The sequence below is a fragment of the Dermacentor variabilis genome, chromosome 11 (assembly GCF_050947875.1).
Source record: "Dermacentor variabilis isolate Ectoservices chromosome 11, ASM5094787v1, whole genome shotgun sequence".
In the NCBI taxonomy this organism is placed as follows: domain Eukaryota; kingdom Metazoa; phylum Arthropoda; class Arachnida; order Ixodida; family Ixodidae; genus Dermacentor; species Dermacentor variabilis.
This window is the reverse complement of record NC_134578.1, coordinates 35,156,489-35,171,681: the sequence shown is the minus strand read 5'-3', so window position 1 is coordinate 35,171,681 and position 15,193 is coordinate 35,156,489. Positions and strand designations below refer to the sequence as shown.

Here is a 15,193-nt window from a genome sequence, read left to right as displayed (position 1 = left end):
AATCCGGCGCCGGGTCCCGTCTGGGACAGGAACGTCGCTAATTGCCTTTTTCGCCTCCGGTGTGAAGCCCAAGCATTGAAGTATGCGCCTGCCGGCTTCGGTCATAGAGAGGCGCTCCCGCTGGGCGGTCCGTTGCGCTTCCCAAATTTCCTCGATGGTATTGTGCTCAGGAGCTTGTTGGTGTTCGTACACTCGAATAGTCCGAGCGCCACCTTGTAAGCTCGGCGTATCAGGGCGTTGATCCTATTCTTTTCACACTGCATCCAGTTGTGTAAGGCTGCGACGTAGGTGACGTGGCTGATTACGAAGGAGTGCATAAGCCGAATAAAGCTTCCTTCCTTCATCCCGGCATTGCGGTTGGCGACCTGTCTGATGAGACGTATTGCGTGGGTTCTTGGCTGTAAGGCGAGAAATGGTCTCGCCATTGCCCCGTTGCTTGTCTAGAATCATGCCGAGCACCCGGATTTTGTCGACCTCCGGAATCACTTGGCCGCTCCTTGTCACGATTTTGATGGCCTCGTAATCCCTCGGTTCACTCTCGTTACGTCTGACGTACTTCCGTGGTAACACCATCAGTTCTGACTTGCTCGGTGAGCAGATCAAACCGGAACCGTTTAGCTGGTCTTCATCGCGTCGACGGCTTCTTGCAACGTGCTCTCAATGTGACAATCGCTGCCACCCGGAACCCACAGCGTAATGTCATTGGCGTAGATGGTGTGCCGGACCCCCTCCACTCCAGAGAGTCGCTTCCCCCCCCCCCCAATCATAACGAGGTTGAATAACAACGGCGAGATGACCGAGCCCTGGGAGGTCCCGACACTGCCGAGCCTCTTCTCTTGGAGCCGTAGATCGCCGGCGCAGAGCGCGCGGTAGTCCGCCCCGTCGGAAAGTTTTTGATGTAATTGCACGTTCTTGCGCCCATGTTGAGTCCGGACACCTGGGCTAGGATCACAGAGTGCTTCACGTTGTCGAAGGCGCTCTGCAGGTCCAGCCCCAGTATGGCCTTTTGGTCTTTAGTTAGGGGGTCATCGTCAATGATATCTTCATGACCAATTTTCAACTGTCATATTGTAACGACTACTGCCTCGCACAATGATCCGGTTACCAAAGACGGCGAGGAGGCGCCGAGCACGCTGATGGTGCGCGAGCAGTGGAATCCGCGCAATCGAACTTCCGCCTGATTGAGCGGACTTGGTTAAAAAATATAATTTATGGACACCAGGCACCAGCGTCCGTCTGGTTTTTCTTCACGCACATTATAAAGGGTAGTTGCGTTAAAATCGATAAAACGTCATTCATTGCGTGCCAGGATAAAAAAATTTGAATGAACTAAATGTTCTGTCTAAGACTAGATATTTATTTTCACTCTTGGTTTCTGTAATGTATGCTCCAGAATTCTCTGCCTCACATCCAAGTTTCGAGCTCACGTATATTTTATTGGGTCCCACTCAAGATCTGCCGCCATGGCCCACGCTGTGTCCACGGATTCCGTGACGGCGCCGCTCACATCGAAGGCGTCGGGAGGGAATGGGCCGCGACTACGTAAGATAAAGAGGCTCCGCAATATCTCGTCTGTGGGCCTTTCTAGCTGTCGAGATCCATTTACAGCTTACAGAAAGTAGTGTTGAAGGCCACCTTGGCAAGAAAGCTGTAAAAGCACAGCGTGATGAGGCAAGGCGGCCACTATACGAGGCTACAGAAGCTTTGAGTATTGTGTAGAACAGTAAGTGCGGTGCAGGCGCTTACTTGGTTTAATGCATTATGCATAACAGATAGTAATCATATAATGCACATTTCCCTATACATACATATATATATATATATATATATATATATATATATATATATATATATATATATATATAGCAGAAGAAAGGGGGTTAACCGAGGGGCCCGATTTTTATTAGTCATATCATAAGAAGCCAACAAACACTGACACCAAGGACAACATAGGGGAAATTACTTGTGCTTATTCAATGAAAATAAAGAAACGATTAATTAGTGGTAATTAAAGTAGATGGAAAAACAACCGAACCCACAACCTTCGCATTTCGCGGTGGCGCTGCCTGATAACATGTCGGAGGAATTAAAAGGAGAGCTCGTGTGCGCCGTAACCACAGCTGAGGTGGCAGTATGGACGGCGACAATTCTGATAAGCAGGAGGGGGCCTGGAATCGACATCGGAACGAGATGAAGAGGAACCGAATCGCCCAGGAAACAGACGAACAGTGCGTTGATCGACTGGCTAAACGCCGCAACATAGCTAGACAACCAGACTAACCTAGACTTGCAATTAAGATTAACCAAGGCTAACCATTCCATGTCTTAGCTTTCGCTACGCATATCCAGGCATAGTCGATCTAAGCCACTGGCAATTTTTTTCATCCACTTTCATTTCCTATAACTTAATATCTCTTTAATGCATTGCAGAAACAATTTCCCCCATGGTTTCCTTGGTGTCATTGTTTCTATGCTTCTTTTAATATGATTAATAAAAGGCGGGCCGCTAGATTAACCTCTTTCTTCTCGTTCGTTCCATAACAAGGTTCTCGAGTCCGGCAACAACTGATGCCTTCAAGTGGCATGTGGGGGTTTATTGAGCACTTGACGTCACCCAAAAAGATCACGTACTTGAGACGTCTGTGGCGGAAAGGGTATTCCACGTCCGGCGCCAAAGTTTGTCAGAGGTGGCGCTGGCTCACACTCCCACAGTTAGTTCTAGTAGTCAAGCATAGATAACCACGAAAGTGGATGGGAAAACAGTGCCGCGGTAACTCAATTGGTAGAGCTTCACACGCGCAATGCGCAGACGTGGGATCGTAAGTTACCTGCGGCAAGCTTTTTCGTAGTTTCATTTTTACTATTTATCATTTCATTATACACTTAGAAAGTACAAGTAACTTCCCCTATGTTGTCCTTGGTGTCATTGCTAGTTGAGTTCTGACTATATATATATATATATATATATATATATATATACTCTTTAATTTCCATTAATTCATCGTTTCTTTTTTCATTTATTAAGCACAAGTTTTTTTTCCCATGCTGACCTTAGTGTCAGTGTTTGTTAGCTTCTTATAATATGACTATATATATATATATATATATATATATATATATATATATATATATATATATATATATATATATATATATATAGGTATTAGGTACACATTTCAGCACCGCAGTGTTCATGCAAAAAGTGCATACGTAATTGACACCCTAAGTGGTAGACTGGTGAATAGCAATGCAGCAAAAGGGCAACAGCGCATGCGACCTCCACGAAGCAGTCCCCATCCACTGAGCGTCACAGCACTTTGGAGAAAGTAGTCACTAACCTACCCAACTTCTCGCAAATCGGGACGACCATAAACCTCCCCCCCCCCAAAAAAAAAAAAAAAAGATGGCTACCGCCTACGCACGCTTCAAGTTCTGGTCTGCAGAAACTTCGGCAAAACAAGAACGCCATCAGAAACGAGATGGGTTTCTGACGCCAGCCTTTCCAGGTGAGCACCAATTACTCCGTCGATGCCGGTGGAGCCGATAATGAGGCCAACTTTCCTGTCGGTGGAAAATGTGCCCAGAGGCATGCTGGGGATCCGGGATCCATCATTTCCTCTCCTGGAGTAGGTGGTTCGGCATTCATGGGGACCATAAATATTTACGCAGCAAACGATGATGGAGGTTTTCAAGGAGCGTCGACGCGTGCTAGTTCTTAAGTTTTTCATTGCGACGCGTTTTCGCCAGCAAAGCAATACTTGTGCAGAATTCGTGGCCAATTGGTTTTTAAGAACAGCGCTCGAGGGGCTTTTCCACCCCAGGACCGAGCTTCGACAGCGCGGTAAATTTCGCGACGTATTAGGCTCTTTTTCTAACAGATACTGTGCTGAAACATTCTTCTTGAGTGCCAACAATATCTTTGAAACATGTGCACTCATTACGGAGAAACTCATGTTGAATTATAAAGAAACAGAGAAAAGGATAAATTAACGACTGGGAACTTTACTAGAACTGAGCCCGGTTCTGCACCTCGCAATGGGGAACGGGAAGGAAAAAAATATAATGAAAAAAAAGGTTGCAATGCAAGTCAATCACGTAATGACAGTTCCCAGCGCTGTGTTCCAGACGATTGCTCAGTCCGGTTGCCTTCAAAAGTAGCAGTAGCACTTTTGTGGCCGTCTGCAGCTCCCAGATCACCTCCAACATGACCGTCCTTCGTCAACGAAAGGCGTGCCGTCCATACTGCTCTAAATCAAGTACACGGAAATTTTATGATGTGAAGATCTGGTGGTCCTGACGTGATAAAATTGTGAACGTAAGCAACGAGTCTCATACTATCACCTCCCAATCGCGCGTGGGAAATCATTCCTGGGACAAAACATTGGGCCCCTACGCTCGGTAGGTGCACAACCTTGGAATAGGGGCACGGTTGGGCACCTTATTGTTCAATTAAGACAACACAATCACCAAATTAATTCAGCGTACTGCGTCCAAGCTTAACTCTGGCAGGCGTAAGGCAACGCACCCTTCTTTGATGATGCACCTGTTCTTTTAAGACACATGAATCAGAGTAAAGCGATAAGTTCTTTCAGGCCAACAGAATGGGCGACAGCAAGCCATCTCTTGCATTAACGAACAAGCAATATCATTACTTGGTCAGCATGCATTCTCTCATGCCATATCACATTATCGTTTATTGTTTTACATTTGAACTTACTCTTAGTTATCTCGAGATCATTTAATGTTTGTCTATTATCGTTTGTGTGATGTGTCTACCTAATTTAGACCTCGTTTCAAATGTAGCAACCGAATAAATTCTGAATATTATAATGTCGTCTATCGTCTGCGCTATTGCAGGCATTGTTTAGGGCCGAACCACAATCTTGCTATTCCTTACGCACAGATACTGTCTCGAGGGTAACTTAAGCAAATATCTTGTAAGAACCTTTGCTGTAAAGCTTGTACTTAAGGAAGAGGGTAGTGAAGGTTGTCAAATATGTTGGTGGGTTTATGACAATGTAGCACTGATCTAAAGTGTGTAAAGGAGTTGTATTCTGACTTCCTATTTGAGAACAGACAGACAGACAGACAGACAGACAGACAGACAGACAGACAGACGAAGAAGGATAAATGCAACGTTAAAACACGACAATGCAATAATAGGGTAAGATTGAGCCATCCACTGGACAAGTGAAAAAGAAAGGTAGCTGTTGCTTATAGCAGAGAGAGGGGGTTTCGGTGAACCAGGTCTGGCGCATTGAGGCGCGGGATCGCTTGGATACTCGACACGCTGAATAAAGGACATAGTATACAGAACAAAGAACATCAAGGAAATTTCTCAATGATCTCGACGGCGCATCAAGGGAGTTCTTAAATCGGAACTCTAAACAAAACGACAGTCTCTCAAGAGCTACGAGCACTATGCGAGAAAAGCAGGGCGGCGTTGTCGTTACCACAAAGTGCTCAAATGTCGTCTAGGAAGCACGGTGGATGCCCATTGATTCCACAAGGTTTAGCAGGTGCAAACGCTCAGGCACGAAACACAGCCCACTCTCACCCTCGGTAGTAAAGCTCTAGCAAGAAGAGCTAAGCCACGAAGATGAACTTCTTTATCGTTCTTTCCTTCTTAAAGGGCAGGCAGCCACTTTTCTGTGCCTATTTCCTGTGAATAAGGTAGTGATTGCCTTCATTATTGGCACCAACCCACTCTTATTGGTAGACCGAGAATAAGTGGTGTTATGACATCTAAAAAATATGAAAACAACCTCTCTTAAACCAACTAAATTGATGCGTAATACAGCAGTCAGCCTTGCCACCATCTAATAGCAGATGCCTGATTTCTCCTTCACTTCTTCTGGTGTTTGCGTGTTGTCAGTGTTTCTGTGTTTCCTCCTTGCTTATTTCACTCTTAGGAGTAATATTTCGCCTAGAATGATATGTTCAGTTACTACATTTTGTTGCGTTTTGCGTTGTACTCGTTTCTTTTGTAATATCTCATTCTTATATTGTTTTATGTTTTATAATGATGTCTATATGTGCGTTTTACAATATGTGCGGTATTAGACTTCCAGTGCGCCATACATAAATGTTCTATAAAAATGGGTCGTTTGATGTATTTCTCTAGAACATTCGTTGACACGCTTAAGAGGAAGCTCTAGCACGAGTGCTCTTATCTGAATACATGTATGAGGAGAATTCGTTTTTGTCGGCAACCACAGCACCAAATTTACGAGGTTTGTTGGATTTAAAAGAAAAACTTAAAATCTCGTGACTGTTTTAAATTTCCGTTTTAGGTCAGTAATTTTTATTTAAAAAAATAGCGAAAATCGTAAATTTTTAGAAAACGACACTATCAAGTATGCAACTCTGTAACTCAGCAATAAAAAATATCACAATTCTGTGAGCTGCATCTAATCGTACATATAATGCGGGCAGTGTGGATGTGCTACACATGAATCCCCCAAAAATTAGTAATATGGAAATGCAGCTTTTCCAGAACACCTGTACACAACGTAACGAATTGACGTAAGGTCTAAATTGACATATCGAATTTGTCCGCTTTGAATGATCTGATGGATGCGTTTACATAATCACCGATATCGGTTCTTCATTCAAAGCTAATCCTTTGTAAACATCGGGTTTTTATATTTGTATCTTTCAAAATTTTGAAAGCTTGCTACACAAAATGTAGGCCCTAAATCAAAATTCCGTTCCTAACACTCGCTAGAATTTAACTTTCTCTTTTAAATGCAACAAATTTCATTAAAGTCGGTCCAGGCATTATCTCAGAAAGCGTTCCTGAACGTTCCGAAACACAGCACACTTATACGAAGTAAATTCTAGACAATACCGAGAAGCGAGCTGCGAGCTCTCCAAGCATGAACAAGAAGACATGGCCCGCATATTACGGAAATGCCCAGAAATCAGATCAATATATGTAGAGGACAACATAGAACCGGACATTCTTGAGGAGCAACGGCCAAGCGCTTTGACTACATCGAAACTACACGACAAACTAACTATGACCAATTATGACCAACTAACCAACTATGAGCAAACCAGCGGGCCCGGGTAGCGGTGGAAAGGCTATGCCTCGTCGCACATAATGCCCGGCTGGCCTGAGCCCGGGCTGACAACCTCGCAGGTTCTTTTCTCATTGAAGTTTTTTCCGCCCGTCCGTCCATCAGTTTCTGCGTTTTAGACGTATTTTAGACGTTTTAGACCTATTTAGACGTACTTGAAAAGGCCGCGTCGGAGTTGGGCCCCGAACAAAAGCTTCCTCTTAACACTGAGTGTTGCGCGCATGTGGGTCCTGGCGAGTACAACTTTGTCGAACACTCGCAGCTCAAATTACGCACTCAGTTGAAGTGTCTTGAACGGCAGCTGTCCGCGGCGCATTCGAGTGCACTCCTACGTGTTTTCTCGATGTTATTATGGAGGAAAAAGTTCATTTCCGTACTTACTCGACGATAATGATGGTGTGTAGTGTTTTATAGCGCAACGGACAGTTATGGCCAAAAAGCGGAATAAGGGAGTAGACGAGCCGTATGTAAAAATACTCAAAGATATCTACAGCGGCTCCACAGCCACGGTAGTACTCCATAAAGATAGCAACAAAATCCCAATAAAGAAGGGCGTCAGGCAGGGAGATACGATCTCTCCAATGCTATTCACAGCGCGTTTACAGGAGGTATTCAGAGATCTGGACTGGGAAGAATTGGGGATAAGAGTTAATGGAGAATAGCTTAGTAACTTGCGTTTAGCTGATGATGTTGCCTTGCTTAGTAACGCAGGGGACCAATTTCAATGCATGCTCACCGACCTGGAGAGGCAAAGCAGAAGGGTGGGTCTAAAAATTAATCTGCACAAAACTAAAGTAACGTTTAACAGTCTCGGAAGAGAACAGCCGTTTACGATAGGTAGCGAGGCACTGGAAGTTGTAAGGGAATACATCGACTTAGGGCAGGTAGTGACCGCGTATCCGTATCATGAAACTGAAATAATCAGAAGAAGAATGCGCTGGGGTGCGTTTGCCACGTATTTTTGGATCATGAACAGCAGGTTGCCATTAGCGCTCAAAAGAAAAGTGTATAACAACTGTGTCTTACCAGTACTCACGTACGGGGCAGAAACCTGGAGGCTTATGAAAGGGGTTCTACTTAAATTGAGGATGACGCAACGAGCTATGGAAAGAATAATGATGGGTGTAACGTTAAAGGATAAGAAAAAAGCAGGTTGTGTAAGGGAATAAACGCGAGGTAATGGCACCTTAGTTGAAATCAAGAAAAAGAAATGGGAGCATGGGCAGGACATGTAAAGAGGAAGGAAGATAACCGATGGTCATTATGGGCTACGGACTAGATTTCAAGGGAAGTGAAGCGTAGTAGGGGGCGGCAGTAAGTTGGGTAGGCGGATGAGATTAAGAAGTTTGCAGGGACAACATGGCCACAATTAGTACATGGCCGGGGAAGTTGGATAAGTATGGGAGAGGCCTTTGCCCTGCAGTGAGCGTAACCAAGCTGATGATGATGATGATGAAATTGTTCGCACTGAGGGTTGTTCAACTGGCCAACGAGGTCTGCAAAGCGGCGAGTGAAAGCAACGTCCAGCCGAGTCCTGCGTAGCAATGACGCTTTGCTCCGCGTAAACTTCCAGGCAAAAAAATTTTATCTTCTGGGTCGATCATAGGTAGGCGTCTGGGGATGTCAGCGTGGGCTCTGTATGCCTTTGGAAGGTCCCGCATGAGACCATTAAGTTAGTCTCGGGTCGGGAATTTCTTACTATGGCACATATCACCAACAAAGGAATTGCCACGAAGTGTCTCCGTGTGTCGATAATGATACTGATTTTCATGCCATGTTGCATGGAAAGGAACCTGATGGTACAATGGCACGCATAGATGATGGATGGTGCAATGACACAGGAAGACTGGCCAGAAAAGTGAGCGGTACGCATTGTAACGACGGAAACAATGTCTCCGAGGTAATCACCGCGTGTTGATGATTATGATTTCCAGACTATGGCATATACTCTAAATGTAGCTTCGGCCAAGAAACGTGTCCGCTTGTTGGTTTACAATGATGGTTGCCATACGATGGCACTAACCCACCAAAAGGGATCGGCCAAAGAGAGCGTCCGCGTGTTCGCAGAGATGATGATTTCAATAATACACTCCATACCCCCAACAGGGCATTGACGTAGCAGCTGGCGGTGCATATCGCGCCATCAACTATCTATCTCAGGTGGTCGCCATGTGTTGATGATGAAGCCAGAACGGGCAATCGCAGAGAAACGACCGGTAGATTAGAAATAGGAAAATATGGGAAATTGTAAGTCAGCATAAAATTTGGCACATTGGGTAGCACGGGTGAGCAAGAGCACTTGTTCACGCCAGCTTCGTTTACGCCAAAGATGAAGGAAGAACTCAATAAATATGTAGCATTTTATTCACGACTTGATGAAAGCTTGGCTTCGCATAGATTCCAACATGTACGGTGGATCTGCATATATGTTTCTCCTGTGATGGTGAGTAAGGGCAGTAGTAAAAAAACGAACATCCTGACTTCTAGCTTACCGTCCGTCGTTGTGAAGCTCTCTGCACTTGTTTCTATTCTTTGTATTCAATTTACCGACTCTGCTTTTCGCTTTCACTTTGACGTATATGGTGCCTATGATGCCTCGCACTTGGTTGCCAACTTTCTTGATCTCTTCCTTCATTCCGTGCCCATGCTCTTCAGGTACCGATATTTGTACACTCTAGCCTCCCACTTTTCACCCTTGTTTCTGAGTCATTCCTCAAAAGTCATTTCTCTGTGCCTTTCTCTCATTCGAAAGAGACCTCATAGGAACAGACGACAGCTAGTCGACAACATTCCGACTACCCTACGAGCCCTGCTTCTTATAAAGGCTCCACTGCACCACGGACGAAAAGTTTAGCGGCGGTCACAGCGTTATCAGCATCCATTGCGTTTTCTTGAATTTTCCCTGCCCTCTCTAACGCCACTGTGTCAAACAATCTACGCCGCTAAAGCTGCATAATGGTGTCAACCGGTTTATTACTTACACCGCTTTTTGGGTGTAAGGGTGCGAGTTAGAGATTGCGCCACTGAGCCTAAGAACCTGCCGAGGATCGTATGCCTCGCCCTTGCCGGACTACTGGGTGGCATGCAAGGCCACAATTGTGACAACGAGGGATATCAGGGCCTGCCGGGTATCGCTGGGAGGGCCGCTGATACCACAATATCACCACTGTACACGAGCGAACGAAGAAGCGACAACTGGTGGACAATGTTTCGACAGTTTACGCTGCCCTAGCTCATATAAAGCCCGCACTGTCTAACGCCTCAGCATTTCGGCAACCGCGATAACGTCGTGCGCAAGTTTCTGCCAAGCACCGACTACCTTGTCCAGGTTAGTGCACATTTTCTTGGGGGCGTTCCGCCGACGCAGCTTGACTAATGTATCAGCCGCCGTAACTGTTGCCCGGTGATTTGTGATGTTGTAAACTTGCCGCGCCTAACACGTCGAAGGGTAGCAATACTGTTTCTGGATTTCAAATACAAATTCATGGACGAATCGGAAAAGAAAGAAGGGTGCTATAGAAATTCGCATGCGAGCAGAGGAAAGGGAAAACATGTAGACCGTTTGCAGAAATTAAAGCAAGCATGAACTTCGTTAGCAAGAAAACCTTGACCATGCCAGCCGTGAACTTGACATAGCTCTCAATGAGAACAAGAACCTTGTGGAAAGAAATGATCCACTCACGCTCAGCGCTATTGCTCCATAAAGCAATTTTATTGAGTGTCAGATTAGCATTTTAAAACAGGACAATGTACCCTCATTTGTAATGAAGAAATTAAAGAAATCGTAGTAAATGTGGATGAGCTTCTAGAATGGGTGCAAGAGACCGTTCGTGAGGCTGCTGCTGGTCTTATCGACCTGTTTCGTGGGATACAGCTGAAAGATAACGGCAAAATAATTAATTTTCTAGTTTAAGCGCCCAGGACAGCGCGATAAAGTTTTTAGTGTGGCTCAAAAAAAGAGATAACAAGAAACGTAACTATAGTGATTTTAAGCAACTTATTAGGCAAATCGACTGGAATCATTTTGTAGTGGCCAGAGGCGTTATTAAATTGTATGACAAATTCAAAGGAACATTTAAAATCGATTACATTGTATCATTTCCTCTCATGAAGTAGAACATATCAACAATTTATAAAAGTTATGAATGAATGTTATCTTCACCAGCACTAAAAATATAAAAAAGAAGCTTTATTGCTGCTTTGTCAAAACACGTACTGTATAACAGTTGACTGAATGCAAGACCACTAAAAGCAGATCAAACAAAAACAATGGGAAAAAGTGCACTTCAACCGCATAGTAAAGGACGAAGTGAAGTAGAGAAACAGATAAGTCAGGAAGTAAAATTAAGTACAATCCTAACCAGAATAAAGAGAATGGAAATTGACGCGATAACAATATAGAAGCAGAACAAAGCTGGCAGACCGATTTATTGATTTCTTTGTGAAGTAGGTACTATTTAGTTGGTAACACTAGTCAGCTACCTAAAGATTATCTACCAACGTCATGCAAATTGCATAGAAAAGTAACCAATTCAGTATTTATTAGATCTTATAATGGTCGGGTTAGCAAACATATACAACTTAGTGGCATCAACTTCTTTTAATAGCAAATGCAATACTTAAGCAATAGAAACAAAACGTCGTTTAGCAGCAATCAGTCAATTCATGCGGCCCACTAGTTTTCAAAGCACCTCAAGAAAGGATAAATGAGAAGGTAACACATATCATAGCGGTACGACTTTTTAAGGATTGGCAGCTTTATTTCCGGAAAAATGTCTTCAACTGAAACCGCTCTTTTGGCAGAGAATAATATCACACTTGGTCATTTAAGAACATTTTGTTAATTGCGTTGTTTAAAAGACTGAGCAAAGAAAATTATCACAAAAGTCATCAGTTACTGTCACACAAATTAGAATGCTATGTGGCTTAAGAGGATGCTACTCAATATCAAGTAGTCTTACTTGAGTACGCTGTCGCAATATGTACAAATTAAATGACTTTCGGTCACGGATAAGACAAATCAGAACAGGCCTACTACCTCGAAGTTACTTTTATGCAACAGTACTGACACTGCTAACATTAAAGTGAAGTTTAACTTTATTATCACTGCCTTGGCGCTCTTTGGCCACACTTGGCCCTTGCGCCAATAAACACTACATATCATCATCATCAACTTTATTATCTGTATTCATCGGCGCACGGTACGTTTTCATGAATATTCTTCTATACACTTAAACGCCTGCTGTATATTTCAGGACTTGCAAAAAAGTACAAAAACCTAGCGCTAAGCAAGCCGAATACAAATGAACCATTTTTGAGTTTTTGATATATCCGTGCAGTTTCCTTACGAAATAACGTATAACGTCCTCTGTGGCAGCGTGTTAGATATGCACCATACTGTGGTATAATAGCGCAATTACCAGCTACGCCACCACGCCCTTCTTTTAAGGGCAAGAGGACACAGCGAGACAAATGTTCGCATTTAGCCACTTTCTCCAAGATAATTTAGTAAAATTACCCTCTGAGAGGCTAATAAAGATAAAGGGCCACCATTATCGCAAAGCAATTCCTGCTCGTCGCGGCTATGGCGTTGCGAATCTGCAATGCAAGGAACGACGGCACTCGAACAGACACACAGCGTTATCGCAGCTGAAAGCGTTCAGCGCGAAATGGAAAATTGTAATGCGCTCAAATTTTACTTGAAACAACAGAGTGAACTCTAATTGGTTACGCAAAGGTAAAGCTGCGCTTTTGAGAAGAAATTTTGCTAGTATGGAAGTCGAACGTAAAGCCACCACGTTTTAACGGCAGTCCCTTTATAGCATCAGACAACTTGTAAACTAGAAAATGGTAGGGCAAGGCCGATTAGTCGACAGCTAGAAATCAGGAGTCATTGAAACAGCAAATAAGCCGTTGGAAATTGGCAAAACTGAGAAAGGTTTATGGAAGAGAAAATTGTCAATAACCAGAACGTAGCGCGACGTTACATTGCAGCGTGTACATGGTGATGATAAATAACCATCGTATCTGAGCAGAGGCTTTCTAAGCACGGAATTTTTGTAGGGTACAGTTCACTAGGTGTAGCCATGTATTCAGGGTATGTGCAGCATAGGATGCTTTACGTAGAAGAATAATGTGATGGTTGTGACTGAGAAACTGTGAGAATAACTCTTACGTTGTTGAATTCAGAAGAATGCGTTTGATTCGAGTGGACGGTGGAAGCTATATTCCTTTAAGAAAACACTAAAATTTGCTACGTAGGAAAAGAAACCGAAGCACGAAATTTAGAAATTCCTAGTTACGAAGACAAATATTACGAATATATCAATTGCGTTTATTAGTGCATCGAAAACGGTGAATAACACGGCATTAGTAGTCAAAGTCGGGGGGAAATGTTTAGTTCTCAAATATTTTACACGTTAACCACCTCAAAATAAATAGCATTCCAAAGCGACGTATATCCCATAAGTCATTAGCAGAACTGCTATATCTCATTGTACTGTAAGTTTAACGGGTTGAGTTCCTCATGCCATACTCTCTTTTTCTCGAGTCCTGGTTCTGTGAAGGATAAGGCAATAAAAGGAAATGATAGGAAATGATAGGAAATGAAAAAAGGAAAGGATAAATAAATGAAATAGATATCTGCTTCCAGCAGTCAGTGTTATTTTATTATTGCGCCTTATGCCATTCAATCGGGCCTGCAGCAGTCTAGTAAGAGCGTTTTAACGCTTAACATGAGATCATTTAATAGCAGTGGCTCCTCCTAGGTAAAAAGTAATATTTTTGGACACGGGATATGTTCCTAGCCATGGCACGGAAAGAGTTAACAATTTGGGTTCCGTTTTTCTGCAAGAAACAGTTTGCTAAAGTGTGCCTTTTCCACACGTTTCAGCCTTCCGTAAATATTTCACAACTTGCGCTGAATTCCGAGGGAAGTGGCTCGGCTCACTGTACCATATCGTAATGCAACGATATGAAACCAACGTGCGAAAAATATCATCGTCACCCTAAGTTCACAAATGCGAGTCTGTGCCGAGTGACACTGCATGACCAGGAGCACTATTTGGTGCATTTATTTCGGGGGAAATAATCGTGGCAGCGAAGGCAAACATTCTTTTTAAGTGAGTACTGCTCACGCGCTTGCTGTGTTCAAACTGCAAAGTGGCTCGACTCGCTACAGTGTGTCGCAGTGCTACGCAAATTTGCAAGAGCTCAGGACTTCGAAGGCTAAAGGTACTCCACTCGATCGTAAGTGCTCGTGGCGCCTCTCAATGCCCGCAGACATGCCCGCCGGTTAAGACAGGACGCCCAGCACTCCGATGGGTGTCTTGTCGCAGAGCGACGGTGAAATAAACTGTTGTGCGCCACCTCTTTGAGATTTCCTCGCCGCATATTAGGGCAATAAACACTCGTTATCCCATGGCGCTGGAAAAGCCCTTGCCCGCGGGCTGTAACAGCAGACGACGTCGCAAGCGAGCTGTCGTCGACGACGTGTGCTGCAGATAGACGCCCGTTAAGAAGGTCGACAGCGATTACGGGAAAGGGGGTTTCTAACTCGAGGCTAGACCGGCTGCGATTGGGCGACGCCGGCGTGGTCAGATCACCAGAAAGCCGGACATAAACAGCTGCATCACGCGAGCTTGCTTTCAGTCTGAAAGACTAGCTGCGACGGTCGTTCGGAAGCTCCGCGCGACGTGTCAGTTTTTTTACCAGACCGAGCAGACCTGTGCACGCGGGTTAACCAGTAACTGAGTGAGGAACCCGGGGTTTGAACCGCGGAAGAAGCGATCCCAACCACACGTGACGCGCGCTCTCGCTCCCGAATTCTGGGCCGAATCGGAGAACAAGACATTCCGGCGACATGAACGGAGTCAACGACAGTGGTGAAAGAGCTGGAAAGGTAGGACATGCTTAAGTTTAATCACGTTTTCAATCGCCAGCTTGAGTTATGCACCAGGCCCGCTCTACACGGGAAGAACATGCTACAATATTGCCTACCTGTGCGCACGAACTGCACACATCTGAGCGTAGAAAACTATCTGGTGCTTTCCGCGAATTGGCAAATAAAAGCGTGATTCCCTATACTCCATAAGTCTGCTACACTTAGCCGA

General features: G+C 44.3%; 1 protein-coding gene across 1 annotated transcript in view; it reads left to right on the top strand.

Moving 5' to 3' along the window:
* The first annotated feature begins 14,692 nt into the window (after positions 1-14,692).
* Positions 14,693-15,193, top strand: part of Hn (phenylalanine hydroxylase) — a 126,535-nt gene continuing 126,034 nt past the window's right edge. The window contains exon 1 of the mRNA XM_075675329.1: positions 14,693-14,982. Coding sequence (XP_075531444.1) covers positions 14,944-14,982 — 39 coding nt within the window. The 5' untranslated portion in view covers positions 14,693-14,943. The remainder of the gene's footprint in view (positions 14,983-15,193) is intronic.